Below are 22,143 nucleotides of genomic sequence, written 5' to 3'. Positions count from 1 at the left end.
CCTCAGGCGGGAGCGCCGCCGCGCTTCCCAAGCGGCGCACTATCCAGTGCGCCACCGGGCCGGCCCCCCACGTACAAATTCTTAGAGGTAATCCACATTGATCCAATCCATAAAGCTGTCAGAAGAAATCTTGACACTCCGTAGATCACCAAACCTGGCCTTGGAAAAGGCTACAAGTTCTACCACACCATTGGTGGTTCTCGCTGTGGAGAAGGCACAGTAGTCTCCATCTGCACCGTTACCATTGATATAAGTAATGTTTGTAAAATTCATACCTAATAATTTAGGACAGTTAAAAATTAATAAATAAATAGATAGGATTCAAATTTAAGTTCACAAATGGGATGACGACTGGCCTCTTCCCCAGACCTAGTGTACTATAGGTAGAATTCTCTTTGAAACTAAAAGGAGTTTATTTTAGGACAAGTAAAAATAAATCATATTTTATATAGTGAGAAGACACCCATGGAATTCTTTCTTCTAGCAATGGCTGCAGAAAGGTTTAGAGGAATTTATCACTATAGAGTCTAACACACCTCGTCAAGAAAAACAAAGATATTTCCAGATATCTTTCTAACCTGTGTGATTAAGAAAAATAAAAATCAAGATTCTGCATTATGTTTTAAAGATGTTTGTAGAGTGTTCTCAGAGTGGAGCAGGCTGGCGCCTGGGACGTGGGGTGCAGGGCGAGCCAGGCTGAGCTGGAGCAGAGCTGGTGTCCAGACATGGGGAGCTGGGGTGGTGCAGGGAGTAGCCATGATACTGTGAAGGGCCAGAGCCTGCGCCGCTGTGGGCATCTTGGCTTCGAGTAGCTGGGCTGGGGTGCAGGCAGCAGCGGCGAAGGGGGCTGCACCCGTGCCCCCTACCCTCTCAGGACCCACGCCCCGAGCCCAGCTCCGGAAATGGTGACACACAGGGCGGCGGTGCACTGGCAGCAGGAGGACCATGGTTGAACACGTTGGCAAGTTCGTGATGGTGCTGGCCGTACTTCATGCTCAAACTGTAATGCCTAATGACCTGGATCTCTTACCCACGTCGAACCCGCACTACTACCCAGTGTACGAGCTGGAGAGCTCACTGTGCTTTGACGTGAAGGGCGACGGTGTGATCGTCTTCCTGCACATCCGGAAGACGTGTGGCACCACCTGCGGCCACCACCTCATGGAAAACATGCCTCAAGGAGCCCTGCTACTGCGTGCCCGGCCAGAGTGCATCTGCTGCCAGTCCAACTGCCGCGAGACCTGGCTCTTCTCCCACTTCTCCACAGGTTGGAGTTGCGGGCTGCACGCCAACTGGACCCACCTCACCAACTGTGTTCCTGGATCACCATGACCATGCTATGCTGTACACATGCAGGAAGTTCTACTACATCACCCTGCTGCGAGACCCATGTCGCGTTACCTGAGCAAGTGGCAGCATAAGCACGGGGAGGCAGGACATGGAAGATGTCGCTTCCAACTCAGGCCTACACCTGAGGAGCTGCTGCCCTACTTCAAGGGCACAGACTGGTTGGGCTGCACACTTCAGGAGTTTGTGGACTGCCCCTACAACCTGGCCAACAACCGGAAGGTGCGCATCTTGGCTGACCTGCGCCTGGTGGACTGCTACAACCTGTCCTTCCTCCCCAAGGCCAAGCGGGCCTAGCTGCTGCTGGAGAGTCCCAAGAAGAACCTGTAGGGCACGGTCTTCCTCAGCCTGACAAAGTTTCAGTGCAAGACGCGGTACCTTTTCAAGCAGATGTTTAACCTTAAGTTCCTCTGGCCCTTCATGCAGTACAGCGACATGCAGGTGGGCAGTGTGGAAGTGGAGGACACTATCGAGCACGTGGAGGAGCTCAATGACCTTGACATGCAGCTCTACAACTACCATGCCAAGGACCTCTTCCAGCAGCACTGCCAGTACAAGCGGCATCTAGAGCACAGTCAGCAGCTCCTCAAGAGCTGTGAGGAACGCCTGTTGCACCATGTCAAGGAGATGCTGCCACAGGAGGTTGCTGAGGAGCCAGGCAGTGTGCCCACTAAAGACTACATGAGCCACATCATTGAGAAGTGGGGGTGGCAACTGCGTGGGGGTCTCTCGAGGCAGGGGTGAAATGGGACAGACCCACACACAAACAAGGCCCACTCAAGACTGTTATGGGAGGAGAGTCCCAAACCTGCTCCATGGAAATAGATGCCTCCCGAGAACAAATGGAGTGGGGAAGTTGTGGGGTCGGGCAAGTGGTTCTTGCTGTTCCTCCCAGGCCTGAGCTCAGAGGAAAGCCTGCTTGAAGGATGCCCCAGGCATGGCAGGGTCTCTGGGTAGGTGATCTCCCTATTCCTCTAGCCTCATGTCACTGACGCAACAGCCTATTGTTTGAAGAAGAGACAGACAGTGGAGAGTGGACCTGCTGGGACCAGGAGCACCTCACACTAACTATACACACACCCACTCTCTCACAGCCCCTCTCTCCAGGCCAGAGGGTTAGAGACAGTTCCAACCACCTTCCCCAGCTCCAGCACCCCAGCCTTAGTGACCCTAATGCCCCTGGACCTGGGAAGCCCCCTCCCCTGGGAACACAAGCAGCCCTTGGAGGTATCCTTAGCACTAGAGCTCCTGGCTCACCCAACTGTAGCTGCTTCAAGGTCAGGGCCCCCTGCATCTGAGGCAGAGAAGACTCAAGACCAGTTGGGACTCCCTCTCCCCTCTCTGGCCCACAGCCAAAACCCAGTCTGACTTCATGCTTTGGGTCAGGAGACCAAAGCAGACCTCTTGGAGCCCCTGCCCCATGTCTGTCTCACATTCCTCAGACTAAGGAGGGTTGGGGAGAGATGGCCCATACTACACTGGCCCCCTTCCAAGGGCAGAGTGCAACCCAGGAGTAGGAAAGCTGTGGCCAAGGATGCTACCACTGTGCCCAAGCCCTAACCCTAGCTGGCCTTTGGGGGTGACCACCTAGGAAGACCAGCTCAGACAAGAAGGGATGGTGACCCAGAATATCCCCTGCCCCCAGAGACAGCAGTAGCTGGGAGTGGCCTCCACCATTTGAGTGTCCAGCCTGGCATTTGCCACTCAGGCCACCTGCTTTGGGGTGAAGGTCCCTTATGCCTGTAGCATCTACTAAGACACCATGGACCAGGGTTCCATGACTGGGTGACCCCACCCAACTCTAGGACTCTGCCTACCCAGGGACTGAGGGGACAGAAGCCAACACACAGCGAGCTTACAGGGCAGTCCAGGCACCTCCCACCGACCTGCAAATGTCTCCTCCTAGAGGGGGAAGCCAAGGCTGGCAGAATTGTCCAAGCAACAAGTCTGTGAACTTTTTGGCAACTAGAACTGTTTAACTTGAATCCAGGAGCATTTAAAGCTTTATTTATTTATAGCTTCTTATTTAAAAAGTGTTGAGAAGAAGTCTTTTGGTCTTTCATACAAAAAAATGAGTTGATGATGGAAAAGCAAGTCATAATCATCTAGTTGTTTTTGTCTAGGTCAAGAATGAATGTTAGCAGATGAAATAAACCCTGAAAAGGAAAAATGAAGATGTTTCTTCTGTAATTACAGTTTCTGTTTACTTGCCTAAACTACACAAGGAAGAAAACAGAATTGAGAGTCTTGAACATTTTTATGCTACTGAACAGGTTGATTGGTATAAGATCAATGATGTCCAGTTAGTAGGTTAGATATTATAAGGTGGATGAGCAACAAGGTGAAATTCAGTTTTCTATGATAAATATAATTTACAACTTTAAGTGAACAGATACAGTTCATTGTACAAATATTTTAACAAAAGAAGTTTTCTATAACAAACATTTGTAGACTTAAGGTTGCAAATTATTAAAACCTAATATGGGTAGGATCTTCTATAATTCTTCATAAATAGACTTGGATCAAAACTTAACTTTAATGACACGATACAGAATATATATAGATGCAACTTAACATTTTATGGTAACTGGCATGTAAATATTTACTAACTAATTTTATCTATTTTTTCTCAGCCTCTGTTAGGCATTTTTTTTCTGTAAAGGGCTATATTTTCTGTAAATATTTTAGGCTCTGTGGAACAATAGGCAAAATCTAGGATATTCTATAGGTACTTATATAACAAGAGAGAAAATTCCTACCCTGCCACATCCTGATAGCCTTGGGAGGGAGGGAGAATGTTGGGTGTTAGGCTTATTTTGTGCCTAGCTGCCATTGGCTGAGACATTCTTAGAAGGAGGGGCCCATCAGGGGGTGTGTGGCCACTGGGATGATGTTTACACTGCGCTCCCATGACACCCCAGATCCTGGAGTGCCCTTCCCTCCTCTTGGAGTGTTCAGCCAATTGAACTTGGGTAGCTGGCTAAAGGTAAGACAATTGAGTGAGGCAGCTTACTTGGTATCCAGCAATTGCTAACAGTGGAACACCCAATACATATGTCCCAGTGAGCATAGGCCCTGGGATTGCTGCCAGTCAGAGAAGACAAGAATTGGGAGCAGAGAGGAAAAGGGGCAAGAGGGGATACTCTAGCTCAGTCTTTGCAGCTCACAGTGCTAGCCACCGCAAAAGGTGCCCACGGACCATATAAAAACAGGTATCAGACTGCATTTGGTCAGAGTTTGCCAATGCTTGCTCTAGCCTTAGAGCCTTCGAGCTTTTAGGCCCCACCTTGTGTATTCCAGAGTAGTGATCCAAAGCACTTGTGTCTAAGGGCAGGCCTTACTGGCCATGCTGCTTCCCTTACAGGATCAAACCTGAAGATACCATGGACTTTGGCATTTCTCTTCTCTTCTATGGCCTCTACTATGGAGTTCTGGAGCGGGACTTTGCAGAAATGTGTGCAGACTACATGGCGTCTACCATAGGGGTGAGTTCACCCAGGCTCTTAATACTGTCTCCTGCTACCTCCAAATTGTTCAGGCTAGCATCACTTGTTTGGTGGAAGAGAAAGGGATGAGATAAGCCATATAAAATCCTCATAAAATCCATGTCATATCCTATTAAAAGTTGTGGGTGATATGCATGGCAATTTCTTCCTTAAAATTTGAAGAGCTAGATCTCAGATATACCCTGGAATTCTTAACTTATAGGGCTGTTATAGGAAAGAACCACTTTACTCATTAGGAAGTTAACATTCATTCAACTTTTTTTTTTTTTAAAGATGACCGGTAAGAGGATCTTAACCCTTGACTTGGTGTTGTCAGCACCACACTCTTCCAAGTGAGCCATGGGTCAGCCCATAGCCAGCTTTTGAAAGTAATTCTTGCCAGTGTTCTTTGGCCGGCCCTTCATTCATTCAACTTTTTAATGCCTCCTTTGTGACCAGACACCTAGGTATGTGCTGGACTGACAAGGTGTACAGAAACAAACATGGTCCTTGCTCAAAAAGAGTTTATTCTTTTTGGAAAAAAAGAGTGGGAGAAGGGCCGGCCCGGTGGCGCACTGCGCTAGTGCGCCGCTTGGGAGGTGCGGAGGCGCTCCCGCCGAGGGTTCGGATCCCACATACAGACCGGTTCCCGCTCACTGGCTGAGCGAGGTGCGGGGGCAACACCGAGGGTTGCGATCCCGTTGCCGGTCCCGGTCCGGTACGGGGGCAACACTCTGCGCTAGTGCGCCGGTTGGGAGGTGCGGAGGCGCTCCCGCCGAGGGTTCGGATCCCACATACAGACCGGTTCCCGCTCACTGGCTGAGCGAGGTGCGGGGGCAACACCGAGGGTTGCGATCCCGTTGCCGGTCCCGGTCCGGTACGGGGGCAACACTGAGGGTTGCGATCCGTTGCCGGACATGGAAAAAGACAAAAAAAAAAAAAAAAAAAGAGTGGGAGAGATGGGTTTTAAAGTAATAAACACACAAACGTAAAATTACAACTTTTGTAAGGTTTATGAAGGAAAGGTTCAGGATGCTGGGGACGAATATTATAGTGGCATTTGACCTAGTCTCAGGGGTCAAAGATGGCTTCCCTAAAGAAGTGACTGTTGAACTGACTTGTACAATGAGTGGGAGTTACGTAGATGAAGTGGGAAGTGTTGTGTGATAGGTAGAAAAAATAGCGTGTGTAGGAGTCCTGTCATGGGAGAAAGTGTGGGCTTTTTTGAGGAACTAAGGCTAGTGTGGTGGTATGGCTGAGAATGTGATAGAAATGTCTGAAGAAACGGGCTAGACTAGAAAAAAGCCTTATAGGCCAAATTAAGGATTTTGATTTTTATCCCCAAATCACTGGGAAGCTATGATAGTGAATGGCTTTATCAGATTTGCATTTTGCCAAAAAAAAAAAAAGATTTGCATTTTGCTAAGATCGTTCTGGTTGCTTAGTGGAAAACAGATCAGAGAGGGGTCCACAGATTAGAGTGGACCATCTAAGACTAAGAAAAAGTGCAGTCTTCTGGGCAAGATAAAGGTAACTTGGATTAGTATAGAGATGGTGAAAGGGAGAGAAGTAGACTATTTGAGTAGTATTTTGGAGGTAAGTTGGACAGGATTTGGATATAGTTTGATTCTGGAGATGGAAGGAAAAAATACAAGGGACATGTAGGTATCAAAGCTGACATTTCTGTCTTGGCAACTGCTTGAATGGTAGTACTTTTCACTGAGACAGGAAATGCTGAAAGAGATGTAGGTGGAGACCATGGACAGATGCTTCAAGCTTAAAATATGGGTAAAGTAACCACCAATCTGAGAAACCCAAGTAAATATCCCTGATTTTTTTTTCCAAAAAAATATATCTTTGTTGTTTCACTGCTTATAAAAGTAATATATTCTCTTTCTAATTATTTAAACAACACAGAACTGCTCCCCATCTCAGTGTCATCCCCTCAGACCCCACCCAAATAAGGAATATTTCCTCACCTTGGGTAGCTTTAATCAAGTACAATTTTAGGCCAAGGACTGTTTCTCAGTATCATGGGACTATTTTCATTTTTCCTATACTGTATCAAATTGAAAAGTGTTTTGGAACACTTTGTGGACAGCTGTTAGATTCTTTTTTTTTTTTTTTTTTTGTCTTTTGTCTTTTTCCGTGTCCGGCAACGGATCGCAACCCTCAGTGTTGCCCCCGTACCGGACCGGGGACCGGCAACGGGATCGCAACCCTCGGGATCGCTCCCGCGCCTCGCTCAGCCAGTGAGCGGGAACCGGTCTGTATGTGGGATCCGAACCCTCGGGCGGGAGCGCCGCCGCGCTTCTCAAGCGGCGCACTTATCCAGTGCGCCACCGGGCCGGCCCAGATTCTTTTTTGAACAACTGTCTTATGCTTTAGCTTCATTTCTGTCTCTTAATCTATTTGTGTAGACTTCAGATCTTCTTTTAACCAGTTCACTCCCCAGAAAAGACTTCTAGCCCCTAGAATGTAATTATTAACATCACTCTCAGCGACAATCGTTCCCTAAGATTGCTTCTGTGGCATATCCAGCTTTTCTTTATCTTTTTTTTTTTGAAAAGATGACTGGTAAGGGGATCTTAACCCTTGACTTGGTGTTGTCAGCACCACACTCTCCCGAGTGAGCCATGGGCCAGCCCATAGCCAGCTTTTGAAAATAATTCTTGCCAGTATTCTTTCCTTTACCCTCTAGTGATTTCTTTTTCTTCTCATTCTGTTTTTATAGGACCAATTCTCTGATTATCCCAGATTGTTGCCAACTTTATCTCAGGGTTATTTTCAGCCACCAATTTAAGCATAGCTTTAATTTCCCTTAAGTGGATCACTAATCTGCAGAATCCCTCCTCTTTCCAGATGGAACTAAGCTCAGAGTTGATCCACAAGTTAGCTTCTCCTCTAGGAGATGGAATCATTACATTGGACTCCCCCAAAATGGGATTTGAGCTAAGTCCTCTTTCCATGCTCTTTTGTGAAGAGGTATTAGATGCTTCAGTTGTTTAAAGTTATAATCCCTAATAATGATAATAAGCGATAATTCCCTAATACTGGTATATTCCAGCTTCAACAAGCGACTGGGTAGGAGAATTTCTTGTTGGGGTAGAGACTACCTCAAACCCCATGTCTTGATCCATCATATTCTCCTTCTCTTTATGGGATCTCATTGGTTACTCTACCACTCCATGCCCTTCATATTAATTCTTTAGCTGTCTGGCCTGAAAATAAACCCAGATACCTCCTTCTACCTCTTAGCACAGGAACATAAGGATCAAACAGTTACATAGGACTTTATTGAAACATTGGAGATGATAGCGGGAAAATAGACTATGAGTACATGACTGAGGTTAATCTGACTTGCCAGACTGCCTACTTTCCAGTGCTTCTAGACTCCGCCTCATCCAACTTTCAGCCTACCTCTGTGTAGTAGGTGCCATCTTAGTACCCACTATCTAGAATCCACATGTAGACAACTACTAGCCTCTGAATGTCTAGGCCTAGAGCCTGTGTTACCAACAAAAATATGTCCCCCTCCCCCATACTTCAGTTCAGCCTTCTGAATCCTCATATCTTATATGAGGAGCTACCTCTTCCCTAGGTAATTGACATTGAGAATGGCTATCCCTTTTAGAGGAGCCACTCACATATCCAAAGGAATGTGACCTTGCTGACCCTAAATGTAGGCAAGCTGTATGCTGTTTTCTCAGACCTATATCTGGGGAGTGAGGCCTATATCATCCTAGGAAGATCGAGATGGCTTGTGGTAGTACTGGGTGAATCACCAGGAGTTCATTCATTCATTGTTTAGCACAGCAGATGTGGCTAAGACTTTCTGAGTAACATGCCTTCTGCTAGGTCTTGGATGTCAACAGATCAGACCAGGCAGGGAAATGGGTGAGGGTCCTCAAGCATGGGATAAAGAGATGGATTGTACTGCCTTTACAGTTCTTTCCAACCCTGAGAATTCCAATATTCTCTTATTTATGCCTGAGTCAGGTGGTCCTTGCTCTACTCAGGAACACCTGGGTCCCTGGACCACAACAAACTGAACTTCAGGAACATTCCATGTCCTTGAAGCCAGAATCAGATTAATGGTTTGAAGAAGCCAGGAAACCCCAGCCTTCCATGCATTCACTGGCCAACTCATTCATCTGTGTATTCAAGCAACAGTTATTTATCGACCATCTACAATGTACACAGTATGGCCAGGTGCAGTCTTTACTAGCACCACCATTGCCTCCTTCCATTAGCAGTCCTGGTCATTTTCTCAAAAATTGTGGTTGAATACACGTAATATAAAATTTACCATCTTAACCATTTTTAAGTGTACAGCTCAGGGACATTCCATACATTTATATTGTTCTGCAACCATAACTGCTATCCATCTCCAGAACTCTCTTCCTCTTGCAAAATTGAAACTCTGTACCCATTAACAATACCTCCTTATTTCCCCCACCCTTCATCCCCTGGCAACCACCATTCTACTTTCTGTCTATGAATTTGACTTCTCTAGGAACCTCATATAAGTGGAATCATACAGGCTTACTGGTTTTCTCAGTTGGTTAAAGTGTGGTGTAACACCAAGGACAGAGTTTTAGATCCCCTGTACAAGCCAGCCACACACACACACAAAAAGAGGAATCATACAGTATTTGTCTTTTTGTGACTGGCTTATTTTACTTAGCATAATATCCTCAAGGTTCATCCATGTTTTAGCATGTGTCCAAATTCCACTGTATGTATATACACATTTTCAGTTCTACTCATTTTTTTCATAGTCTTTTATGCATTCTAAGATCACAGCTCCGGGGCCGGCCCGTGGCTCACTCGGGAGAGTGCGGAGCTGATAACACCAAGGCCACGGGTTCGGATCCTATATAGGGATGGCCAGTTGGCTCACTGGCTGAGCATGGTGCCGCAATACCAGGCCAAGGGTTGAGATCCCCTTACCAGTCATCAATAAATAAATGAATGAATGAATGAATAAATGAATGAATGAATGAATGAATAAATAAATAAATAAATAAATAACAAACAATCACAGCTCAAGCCCCGAGAGTCATACTTGATTTGTAACTTATCCTGCAACCAGATCTCAAGATCAGGAGCTAAGTCTGGTTCATCTCTTGCTTCCTAGCACACACCTACCTCTGAGAATGGTTTGACCTGATGAGATCCCTGTGATTAATTCATTTCAGGGTCCCCAGACATGAAACCATGAGGTTTTGTAATTGTATTAACAATCATTCTTAATTCCTATTTAGTGTTCTACATTACTTCATTTAGTGTAGAACAGCTCTTTGTTTTGCCTCACGTGTAGAAATCTGTAATCTGGACTAAAATAACTCTCCTTATGTTGAGTCAGGGAGACCTTGGATGGAGTTTGTTTTTTCTAGCTGGTCACTGTGAAGTCATAAGCTTATGACAACCAGTCAGTACAGTTTCCATTCACACCCAAAAGTCATGTTGTGGTGTGGGATTGAGCATCGTGAAATAAGCTTATTTTCTGGGGTTTCTTCCTCTGAGAGAGTTATTGTGCAAGCAGGGTAGTAACACATCATTTATGCTACATTGGCCATGTGTCTTCCCTCATATTATCTTCTGAGCAGGGTCCTATGCCCCAGATTTACCTCCTGGAACCTCCAAGGCCCCAGATAACATCAGGACAGGATTAGCTGCCTATTCATCTGCACTACTTGAAGCAGTGCAAACAGCTAGGGGTTTGGAGCCAGACAAACCTGGTTTCAAATTCTAATGCACTTTTAATTAGCTGTGTACTCTTGAACAAGTTACTTTACCTCTCTGATCTTGTTTTGTTAGCTGTAATAATATTACCTGACTTATAGAATTGTAAGGAACAAATGGATCAGTGTAAAGCATTTTTCAGAGTAGCCTGGCCATAGCAAACACACAGTAGGTGATGATGGTGATAGCTACTAGTTATCCGGTACCTACTATACAGTACCACTGTATTGTAAAATCACATGTTTTATATCTGTAATCACCTGAAGCACAGGAGCCCTGTGAGATTTGCCTTTATATCTTCATCATACCCAACACACGAGGCAAGAGAGAACAGACAAATAATAAATCACGAGTAAATGCTAATTCTCCCTTGCCATCTATTATCTGAGGTCATCTCAGACCACTTTGTGACATGGAATCTTCTCCTCTATAACTCTGAGAAGTGGGTATTTTATTCAATTTCTTAGCAAATGTTTAGAAAATCACCTGCTTGAACAGCAGGGCACCTGGCTTTAGCTCTGCCACCAGATCTCGCTGGTGTTGGGCAAGGCTCTCCTCCTTTGGGCATCATTCTCCTAAGCCCCTCAAGAGAGGGGATGGACCAAAGAGCTCACAAGGCTTTTATGGCACACATTTTCTATGATGTTCAGTGATGTAGAATGGACTCATATTCCCTGAGCACCTACTATGTGCAAGCTCCTGTACTGAGGTTTTACATATGTTTTCTCAGGGAGTCTTCCCAATCCCTTGTGAGATAAAGGGTAGTATTCCTGTCTTACAAAGGAGAAATCTTACTGCTATCTTTCTCCAAAGGAGAAATCTAACAGCTTACTCTTCGACTTTGAGTAATGTCTATTTCAAAGCTTCTCCACTCTCAAACCTCTTACACCCCCTCCCTCTGTCCCTTCATTCTTAGCAGATGACCTTACTTCCTATTTACCTGAGAAACTAGAAGCCAAACAGGAATTCCCACAATTTCCTGACAGCAGATCTACAGATCTACCTGTGTTTGCATCTATCTTCTCCTCCTTCCCTCCAGTTACAGTGGAGTAAGTATCCTTCCTCCTTTCAAACGCCAGTCATACCTACACTCTGAATTCCATACCTTCCTGCCTTCTCAGGAACCTTATATGCTGTTGACTATTCCTATTCTCACCTGTGACTTCAACTTCTCCCTTTTGACTGGGCTCTTCCCATTAATCTTTTAAACATTGTTTTCTAAAAGAACATCCTTTTCTTGACCCACTTTCTCTAGCTACTGACCTATTTCCTATCATTCACAGACAAACTTATAGAAAGTTTCTGTCTCTTTTTAATCACCTTTCATTCACTCCCTAGCCCATTCTAATCTGGCCTCTGCTCATATCTTTCTTCTGAAATAGCTTTTACTCAGGTCGCTAGTGACTCTATCTCTAATTATGGTACATTTCTCAGCAGCCATCAGCACAGTTATTCAACCACTCCTTCCTTCTTAAAAAGCTTTTTCTCCTTTGGCTCTTGTGACATTGTCCTGGTTTTCTTTCTGTCTCTCTGGTATTTCTGTTTCCTTTGCTAACTTTCCCTCCCCTTAAATGTTATTGTTTCCCTGAGTTCAAATCTAAGCCATCTTCTCTATCTTTGCAAAGGTAGTTTTTCCTTTCTTTTGCCTTGGCACTCAGATCTTTAATTCAAAACTCTTTTCTGAGCTCCAGACCTTTCAGCTGTCTATTTGGTATCACTAGTGTGTCCACTCCTCTCAATTTTTACTGCCACTGAATCAGCCAAAGCCATCATCTTAAGTATAGGCCTTCATAATCTATTTCTTTTAAAAAATTGTGGTATTCTCCTAGCTGGTCTCTCAGAATCCATGTTGGCCTCATCTCCAATCCATTCTTCTCACAGTAGACAGAGCGATCTTTTTTTTTTTTTTTTTTTTTTTTTGTCTTTTTTCCGGGACCGGCAACAGGATCGCAACCCTCGGCGTTGCCCCCGCTCCTTGCTCAGCCAGTGAGCGGGAACCGGTCTGTATGTGGGATCCGAACCCTCGGCGGGAGCGCCACTGCACTCCCAAGCGGCGCACTGTAACAGTGCGCCACCGGGCCAGCCCCAGAGCGATCTTTTAAAACTTGAGTTTGACGTTATAATGTTAGATAATAAATAAAGCCTTTAGATAACTTCCCTTTTCAAGTTCAAAATCCTTCATGTGGCTGAACAAGGTTTTACTGCTTTTCTCTTTCTCACAACTGTCTAGCTGCACTGGGCTCCTTTCAGTTTCTCAAATAAGCCAAGCTCCTTCCTATCTCAGGGCCTTTTCTTTCCACTTCCACATTTTTCCGTCTAGCTAGCTCTTACCCATCCTTTTAGTCTCAACCTAAACTGTCACTTCCTCAAAGAAGCTTTCTCAGGTGACCTAGGCTTAGTCAGGAGCCCCTTTTAATGGTTATAATTAGTTCTTATTTTATGTAAATATTTATTTATTTAATGTCATCTCCCCTAGCTGAAGGTTCCATGAGGACAGAGGCCAGGTCTGTGTTTTTCCAGTATTATATCCTAAGAACCTAGTCCAGTGGCTGTTACTTAGTAGGTTCTTGCTATCTGTCTAATGTGTTCCCAAAAGTTCATGTATTGGAAACTTGGTCTCCATTTTAACAGTGTTAAGAGTATGGGAAATCCAATTATGGTATTTGAAAGGTGGGGCCTTTGGGAGGTGATTGGATCGTGAGGACTGTGTCTTCATGAATGGAGGATCGTGAGGACTCTGCCTTCACAAATGGATTGATCTGTTCAGGTCCCCATACTGGCCAGTGCCAAAAAACAAAAACAAAAACAAAGGGTTGGATAGTTAACTCAATTGGTTAGAGCATTGTGTTCAGATCCCCATACTGGCCAGACACACACACACACACACACACAAAAAAAAGAATGGCTTGGTCCATTCATGCAGTAATGGGTGTGGTTCTGAGGCTCTGATGGCTGTTTAAGGGAGTGAGTGAGAAGGTTAGCACTCTTGCTCAGCCCATTATGCCATGTATCACGCTGGTTGCCACGGGACCCTGTAGAGAGTTTCTACCCAAAAGAAGGCCTTCACCAGATGCACCCCCTGGACTGTGGACTTCCCAGCCTCCAAAACTGTAAGAAAAAATTTCATTTTTTAATAAATTACCCAGTTTCAGTTACTCTGTTATAAGCTACAGGAAACAGACTAATACAGTGCCCAGTATATTTTGATGAAAGGAAGGAAGAATTTATATGACTTGTTTAAGATTAACAAGATAGTAAGTGACACGAGATTGAAATTAGGTCTAATCCTGACACACCACATGGACCCCTGAGCTCTTTCCACGGGAGGATCATGCTCTTGAGGTTAACATGAAATCTGTCTCCCTGTATTTTACCCAACTCAGCCTCAGTGCCTTTTGATACAGGCTCCTCCTGTGTGGTTTTCTGTGACCACGGGGGTTGCTGGGGCTTTTCTTACTTGTTAGGCTTGGGTGATGACTTTGTTGAAACAGTCTGAGGGCTTTGACCCTGCCTTCCTGTTGCCACATTGGCTTCTTGGGAAGAACTCCAGAAACCAGGTGACTAACAGACAATTTCCTGGACTTTCCACCTATAGTCCTTGCCTCACCCAAGTTCCCTTTGATCCTGCATCCTTTATCCTAGTGTCCTGAGGGCAGAAATCTGTCTGATATGAATTGAGGTAAGCTCTTCTCCAGAGCTCCAACCCATTTCCTGTGTTGAGTACTCCTACTTCTTTTACTGCCAGTGCTGTGGGCCAGAGTGAGTGGCAATGTTCTTGGGCTACACAATTGTACAGGGACTCAATGCCAGAGCTGCACCCAGACCTCGTGGTCTCTCTTCTCTCTGTTCAGTTGATATGCCTGGAAATTCTAAGCCAAAACACATTTCAGAAAAGTCTTTCTTCAACCTTCTTCTGAATCCATTTGTTCATTTATTCACTCAGAAACAAGCAAGTGAATATGTAAGCAGGCATTTGCTGAATGCCTATTTTATTTCCAGGCCAGGCCACCTCTTTTCCTGGGAGAGTCCCAGCTTCCATTCTTAATTGATGCTAGTGTGCCTTTCCTGAGGAGTAAATCAACTCTGTTACCAACTGCCCAGAAGACCCTGGAGAGGGACCTAAGCCTGCTGAGCTCTGGAGAGCTGGATCTCAGAGGTGCCGTCGAATGCTAACATTTAAGATTTCAGCTTTTGAGAGCTGCACAGTTTGTAGACTCCACAGGTTTGGGCTCTTCCCTCTGACTCTAGCTATCCTTTTCAATTGCCTTTTGCACTCACGATAAACAAATCAGAACCTTTTGGATAACTGGCTGTCAGTGAGCTAAGTAGCTGATCTTTCTGCAGCATTCAGCAAATGTTGATGGAGTGCCTTGACAGGTGGGGTGGTGGGTAGAACTTGGATAGGAGTCAGAGAGTCTGTGTTCTGGTGCCATCTTGTTTCTTTCCTATCCTGGGCTTTGGTTTTCCCAATCATAGCTCTGGTGTTCTGTGATAGTAAGTGAACTTACCTTGAGCCACTTAAGAAGGTTTTTCAAGAGGGTCAGATGCAGGTAAAGGCAGGAAGCTTGTATTCATGGAGTCTGGGGGCAAGGTGGTATCTCTGCCCTCTGCCCTTGAGGACTCTCGGGATTGGGTAGCAGTTCTGATTGGCTGAAAGAGGCCGTTCCTCAGAAGGGCAGCTTAGAGTGAGGGAAGCCCCTAGGTTGAGTGGAGGCACAGCTGTGTCTGCTCTGGAAATCCCAGTGTCATTCTCCCTTACTCCCTATCCTAGTGCCTGTGTGCCCTCCTCCTCCATTGCTGTCCCTCACCCAACTGTAGGACATTCTGAACTAAGATAGGCTTTGGCTTTTTCAGAGACAATTGCTTGAAAACAAAGAAAAAACAGCAAACCCAAATTAAGAAAATACAGAAAGGGCCAGCCCGTGGCTCACTTGGGAGAGCTTGGTGCTGACAACACCAAGTCAAGGGTTAAGATCCCCTTACTGGTCATCTTTTAAAAAAAAAAAAAAAAAAAAAAAAAAAAAAAAAAAAAAGACTAAGTACAATTAATTTAACTTACAGGTACAGATAAAATTATAATAATAAACACAGAATGCTTTTAAAAATCTATTGTACAATTTTGCAGGATGGAAAAGTTCTGAAGATTGAGTGTACAACAATGTAAATATACTTTAACACTACTGAACTGTACATTTTAAAATGGTTAAGAAGGTCAATTTAATATGTGTGTTTTTCCACACACACACACACACACACACACACACACACACACACACACACACTATGAAAAGAAAAAAAATAATAGGTCTTAGAAAATTTAAACAAATAAATTACATACCTTTTTTCCTTAGGGGGAAAATGCTATTAGGTGTGTAACAATAAACTACAAGGAAAGTATGCAAAATTTGGAATTTCTTTTTGGAGCATGGAATTGGTTATCCATTGTAATTAACTGTGGTAGTAAATAGTCTTTAATCTAAAAGTAAGGGCTGGCTGGTTAGCTCAGTTGGTAGAACATGGTGCTGATAATACCAAGGTCAATAGTTCAGATGCCCGTACCAGCCATCTGCCCCCCCAAAAAAGGGGGGGCTTAATCTAAAAGAAGTATATAATCATTAAGGAAAATTTGAGTACAAAACAGTAGGCAAAAGAAAATAATCATTTATAATCCCACTACCAGAACATCACCAGTGTGAACATTCTGATATAGTTCCTTCTGATCTTTTTTCTTTGTGTAGATTTAGGCTCATCTTTACATATGGTGCTAATGATACTGCATCCAGTCTTGTACCCTGCTTTTGATACTTAATGTTGTATCTTAAGCATCAGTTGACTGACTATCTAGTAATACCTTGAGTGTGTACCATAATTTATTTAGGCATTCTCTTATTGGTGGACTTTTATGCTTATTTCCATTTCTTTGCATGTTTTTTTTTTAACTATTTTTTTTAATAGTGGATATGTATTGTAATATTTATACATAAAACAAAGTTTCCCATTTTAACCATTTGAAGTGTTCGATTCAGTGCATTAATTACATTCACAGTGTTGTACAACCATCATCACTATCTAGTTCCTAAATTTTTCATCATCCCAAACAAAAACTCTGTCCATTAAGCAGTAACGCCCCATTACCTCCTCCTCCCAGGCCCTGGTTACCTCCACTCTACTTTTCATCTCTGTGAATCTGCCTATTATAGATATTACATATAAGTGAAATCATATAACATTTGTTCTTTGCTATCTGGCTTTTTCACTTAGCATAGTGTTTTCAAGGTTCACCTTTGTGTAGCATATATCAAAACTTCATTCCTTTTTATGGATGAATAATATTCTGTTTGTATGTGTATACCACATTTTGTTTATCCGTTCATCTGTTGATGGACAGTGAGGTCGTTTCCATTTTTTGGCTATTAGGAATAATGCTCCTGTGAACGTTGGCATCCCTGTTTTCATTTCTTTTAGGTACATGCTGAGGAGCGAAATTGCCGGGTCATATGGTAATTCTATGTTTATCTTTTTGAGGAAATGCCAAACTCTTTAATTATAATACTTTAATTATGAGTAATGCTTAAACAAACATCTGTATGCATGAAGCTTTTTTGACATTTCCACTTATTTCTTTAAATTCCTTTAGTGAAAATAATGGGTCAAAGCGTATGACAGTTTGAGGCATTATGCCAAGTGCTATCCAAAAGGATTGAACCTCTTTTGCTGCTGCCACAAATGTCTGAGAATGCCCTTGTCACCAAACCAAGATTGCATTCAATATTTCACTGTTCTAAATGTTGGAGAATAACGTTGTTCATCTCTTATGGAACCATAGTCTGGTCACAGAATGGCTTACATGACATAGCTTCTGATCACCAGCCCTGAGTCCTTCTCCCTTCCATTCTCCCTGTCCTTGATGCTAACCCAGCCCAGTCTTCAGGTCCTGTTACATCTAACTTCCCAACTTATCTCTGGTCTATCCCTTTTCTTCCATCTGCCCAGCAAGATGAGATTGATTTGGCTTATAAAAGATGTCCACTTCGCCTCCTCTCCAGAAGACTTAAGGCTTCTGTGGTGACTTCCCACTTTGGCTGATTCTCACAGCTTTTCCTGTCTTTTCCTCCCGTTCTTCTCCAGTTCTACAGCGAGTCGGGCATGCCTACCAAACACCTTTCGGACAGCGTGTGTGCTGTGTGTGGGCAGCAGATCTTTGTGGACGTCAGTGAAGAGGGCATCATCGAGAACACATATAGGCTGTCCTGCAATCACGTGTATCCTGCCTTGAGCTCCTGGGCCACATCTCTCCTGGGACCTGCATGCTCCAGTTAGGGAGGGAAGGAGGTAGTTTTGATCTGGGGCATGCTGTCTAGACCTTTGAGTGTAGGAGAGCCATAAGAGGGCAAAAACTGCAGCCTTCCTCGCCCTTTCACACAGATTGGACCCACCCTTATGTCAACAGTGGTTATCACCTGGCTAGATCTGAGAGCAGCCTGAGGCTGCACTAGCTGACCCAGGATTGGACCCTCTGACAGGGTCCCTCTGTGTAGAATCAAAACCCCTGTTCTGAATAACACTTCCAGGATTCAGTGTGTATTTACTTAGCTCCCATTCTGTGCCTATGGTGGGAGATCCATGTGTTAGCTCCATTTTGCCCTATAACAGCCCTGTAAGATAGGGATCATTATCCTCACTTTACATGGGAGGAACAGGCTCAGAGAGAAAGGACATGCCCAAGATCACAGAGCTGAGAAGAAGTGAGGCTAGGATTGCAGCCTTTCTCCAGAGCTGGTACACAGGCACCTGGAAGACTGGCACAGGGCTGGTGTACCATCCTGGCTTTCCACCATTTCCCTTGACCATGGTGCTCAGATTCCATGAGTTCTGCATCCGTGGCTGGTGCATTGTGGGAAAAAAGCAGACGTGTCCCTACTGTAAAGAGAAGGTAGACCTCAAGAGGATGTTCAGCAATCCGTATCCTTTGTTTGAGTCCTTGCTGGGAGTGGGTATTGGGAAGAAAACACTGACTAGTGTTATCCTGCGGTTGGGGCCCCCCCCCAGGGCCCTCCCTCCTGCCCCCAACCTGGAACATGTCCACCATTCTATTTGGCTTCCGTGCTAGGGAAGTTGGGGGTGGAACATGGGGCAGCTTCCCACCTTAATTCTGTATCCCTCAAGGGTAAATTGATAGTAATAGCATCTACTAGTTACTGCTTGCTTGCCTGCTGTGTGCCTGGCACTGTGTTAAGTGCTTTACTTGTATTAGCTCATTTGATTCTCCCGCAGCTTTATGAGCTGAATAATATTATCCGTACTTTACAAGTGAAATGTTAGAGAGGTTGAATAACTTGTTCAAGACTATGTAATTAATAAGTGATACCTTACCTATGACATGCAGTGCTAGAGACCAGCTCTGTGCCAGTGAAGGGCCTGCAAGAAACAGGGATAGCTGAGGGAACCTCATGTCTCCGTCTATTTTCAATGTAGGACCTGTGCTCCTCCGAGCTGCCACTTCCTACCCAACCAACTCTCCCCATTTTGCCTTCACCCTCCTTTTCCTCCTCACAGCCTGTCAATTGGAAAGTGCCCAGCCACTTCTCTGGCCCCACCTTCACTTCCCCTGGGGTCCAGGGACCCAGCTTTCTCCCCTCTGTTCTCCCAGCTGCCTTTTCTGTCTGCTCCATCATTCTCTGTTCTCTCTTCCCTGTACACTAGCTGAGCTACGTGGGAAACACTGTTCCTAGCACACTCCTACAGCCACTGAACAGGAGACTCTGAACTATCCCCTTTCAGGTTCCCTGCTAGGTTCTTCTAGGGCCCAGTTCAGGAACAATTAAGTAACTCCATGGCCAAACTGAGGTGTGCGGCTTCCCTTAGCTCAGGACCTGGGCTGAGCTGATCTTTCTGATGCCTTTGAAGTGGTTCCCCCACAGTTTCATGAACCTCTCCGTGTGCTTTCCCCAGAGCTGGGCTTTCTAGGCCCCCTCTCCACATCTCTCATCCAACATTTAGATGTAAAACAAAAGGAAGGAAATTCATCTCCAGGGCCGCTTGGCCTCACTGGGGTGTTTAGTGCACCTGGATGGGGCCTTCTTGAGAACCTCTGCCAGGGGTTATCCCCTTACGATTAGCCTCCTGGTCCGTGCTCCCTTCTGGCTCTGTCCTTAGACACAACCCCTTTTTTGACCTAGAAAACCTTGAATTTTGGACATTAGAAGAACCTTTGGGATTACCTTATCTCACTCCCAGCCTTGTTGCAGCCATTGTCACATATACATTTACAGCAGCCTTAGGCTATGTTTACTCACACTGGTAGTCCCATCTTAGAGACAGTGTCACACTGGAGGCCCTCCCTGCATGTTGGTATGGAGAGCTATGCCTCACCTCTCCACCTCTCTCTCATGTCAGTCCTATCTTCCACACCAATCCCCTCTGACCTCCTTACCCCATTCTCTGTGTTCAGCCCTTCACTCCAACATGGGGAGTTGAGGAGAGGCTAGGTGGGCCCTTCTGGAAAGCAGCTTCCTTTCCTCTAGGCTGTGGAGTAGTTGGAAAGTGTGGGCAGACCCAGAGAGGACCTGGGAAACCCCTCCCACTCATGCTAGCTCAACTGTGCAGCTCTTACACATAGCCTCTTTTCTTTAATATACTGACAGCTGGGAGAGGCCTCATGTCATGTATGGGCAACTGCTGGATTGGCTTCGATACTTAGTAGCCTGGCAGCCTGTCATCATTGGCCTGGTGCAAGGCATCAATTACATCCTGGGTCTGGAATAGCAGGAGGAGCGTCAGTGAAGAACCCACCCCACCCGCCATGGACCTCAGGGCACTCTTCTTCCTGCCCACAAAAACCTCCTGGGTGGGAAAGACTCAAAGGGGCGCTTGGGCCACTCAGGACCCTTCCGGCTGTGTCCGGGCTGGGGAGGGAGATGATGGAGAGCCAGCCAGTGGGGCTGTCAGCAGTGGGGGGCTTTTTAAAAGAAAACTATTTTGATGAATATATTTAAAAACCTTTTTTATTGTGCAGCATAGGAATTGCCCCCCTCCAGGCCTCATCCTCCCTGCTTGAGCAGGGTGGCAGCAGAGCTGTGAAAGTTTGGGGTTAAAGGAAACGTTTCACCTCAGGCCGAGAGCACTGGTGGGTTGTAAGGTAGCTGAGACCTCAGCCCACATACTCCCCTTCCCTCTGTGGGGGGGAGCCCGTCTGTGGGGCTCAAGCCTGGTACACTCAGTGTAGAAGAGCTAAAGAGCTCAGACTGGTGCCATAGGTGAACACTGAAGGGTGGGGTGTCTCCCCTCCCCTGCCGTCTGGGACACAGGATGGGTATTGTGTCTGACTGTCTCCCCCTGCCCAGGAGCTATAGGCTGGATAAGGCAAGTGAAACCTCATCTGTGCCACTTCCAACAAGGGAAGTTCAGGGGCCTTGGAATTCATTGAAGATTTGGGACAACTGGAACAACCAGCAACCTGGGTAACCTGCCCCTGGGCAGGGCTGTAGTCAGCCGAGAATAGATGCCATCTATATATAGTTGGGCCATGGGGGCTACTGTTGGCAGCAGTGATTGTGGGCCCCTTGTGCAAGCTGACCCTTCAGCCCAGGAGTGGTGACATGCGCCAAATACCACTGCCACATCACTTCCTTCCTGAAAGCCTGAGTGAGTGTGTGTATGCGCATGCATGTACGTGTGTGTGTGCATGCGGGTGGCAGAAGGACTATGACAAATGTCAACTTCTCCATGTTGTCAGATAATGTGCCCTTGAAGCTGGCAGGGGATTCCCAGCCCAGGGAATATCCCTACATGAGCTTCGTCATTCAAGCGTCCTGCCTGGGCCTGACAAAAGGAGTGGTGGGTAGGTGGGAAGAGGGATAAGGCCTAGGTGAGTATGATTCTGAAAAGGTGCTTCCAGGCAGGACCCAGCCCTGGTCCTAGGAGTTTTGGAGAAAGTGGGAGGGCATACATGGGCCTTCGGCTCTGGATGTCTAGGGAATATGGCCCAATAGGGCCTGCCCCTTCAAGGTCAGCAGGAATCAAGCAGGATCTTGTCACTCCCATCTGAATAAAGCTCCATGAGCTGGGTTGGAAAACTGTACATCCATCTTGCTTTTCGTCTTCCCATCACTGTCCTGCCATCCTCAGGGAGTCTTGTCTTTACTGCCCCTATCTGAGAGCTGGGGTCTGGGGGTGGTTGGCCCTGCTTTTCCTCTATTCCTCTCCCAACATCCCTGGGAGTGGTGGAAAGTTGGGCTCCTGTCCTGTGGCATAAGGGGCCCTGGGGCATCACTGGGTCTCCTTTCAGACTGAGGTGGCTCTCCACCCTAACTGCCTGTGGCCAGTGCCCTGCCACCACCTGCCCTCCTCAGGGCCACTCTCAACCTTGGTTTCTTTCGCCCAGCTGTAGCTTCCTGTGGTACCCACTGCTCATGCTGCCGTAGGACCATCCTTAGGGGTATGGGGACTGGTCAAAGTGACCAGGGATCACACTTTTTACTTTTGTCCCCCCTACTGCCACATCAGGTTCATGTGAGAAACTGAGGTCAGCTGAGGGGGCCCAAGGCTCTCTTTCCATACTTAA

At 45.8% G+C, this 22,143-nt stretch overlaps 1 protein-coding gene and 1 pseudogene across 6 annotated transcripts in view; both read left to right on the top strand.

Moving 5' to 3' along the window:
• LOC103585879 (RING finger protein 121) overlaps window positions 1-22,143 on the top strand; it is an 80,216-nt gene that overhangs the window by 48,172 nt on the left and 9,901 nt on the right. For 4 of the 6 annotated variants that reach the window (XM_008566973.1, XM_008566974.1, XM_008566972.1 and 1 more), the window contains one exon: window positions 4,712-4,832. In XM_008566973.1, the coding sequence (XP_008565195.1) occupies window positions 4,712-4,832 (121 nt within the window). Of the gene's footprint in view, window positions 1-4,711; window positions 4,833-17,708; window positions 17,843-18,440; window positions 18,543-20,224; window positions 21,661-22,143 lie in introns of those variants that run through there. The other 2 variants (XM_008566976.1, XM_008566975.1) reach the window with 2 other exon arrangements.
• On the top strand, window positions 946-2,091 carry LOC103585888 (annotated as a pseudogene).

This window comes from Galeopterus variegatus, unplaced genomic scaffold, assembly GCF_000696425.1.
Source record: "Galeopterus variegatus unplaced genomic scaffold, G_variegatus-3.0.2 Scaffold283, whole genome shotgun sequence".
Classification (NCBI taxonomy): Eukaryota; Metazoa; Chordata; class Mammalia; order Dermoptera; family Cynocephalidae; genus Galeopterus; species Galeopterus variegatus.
Note: the sequence above shows the minus strand (reverse complement) of the source record. Positions and strands in the feature narration are given on the sequence as shown.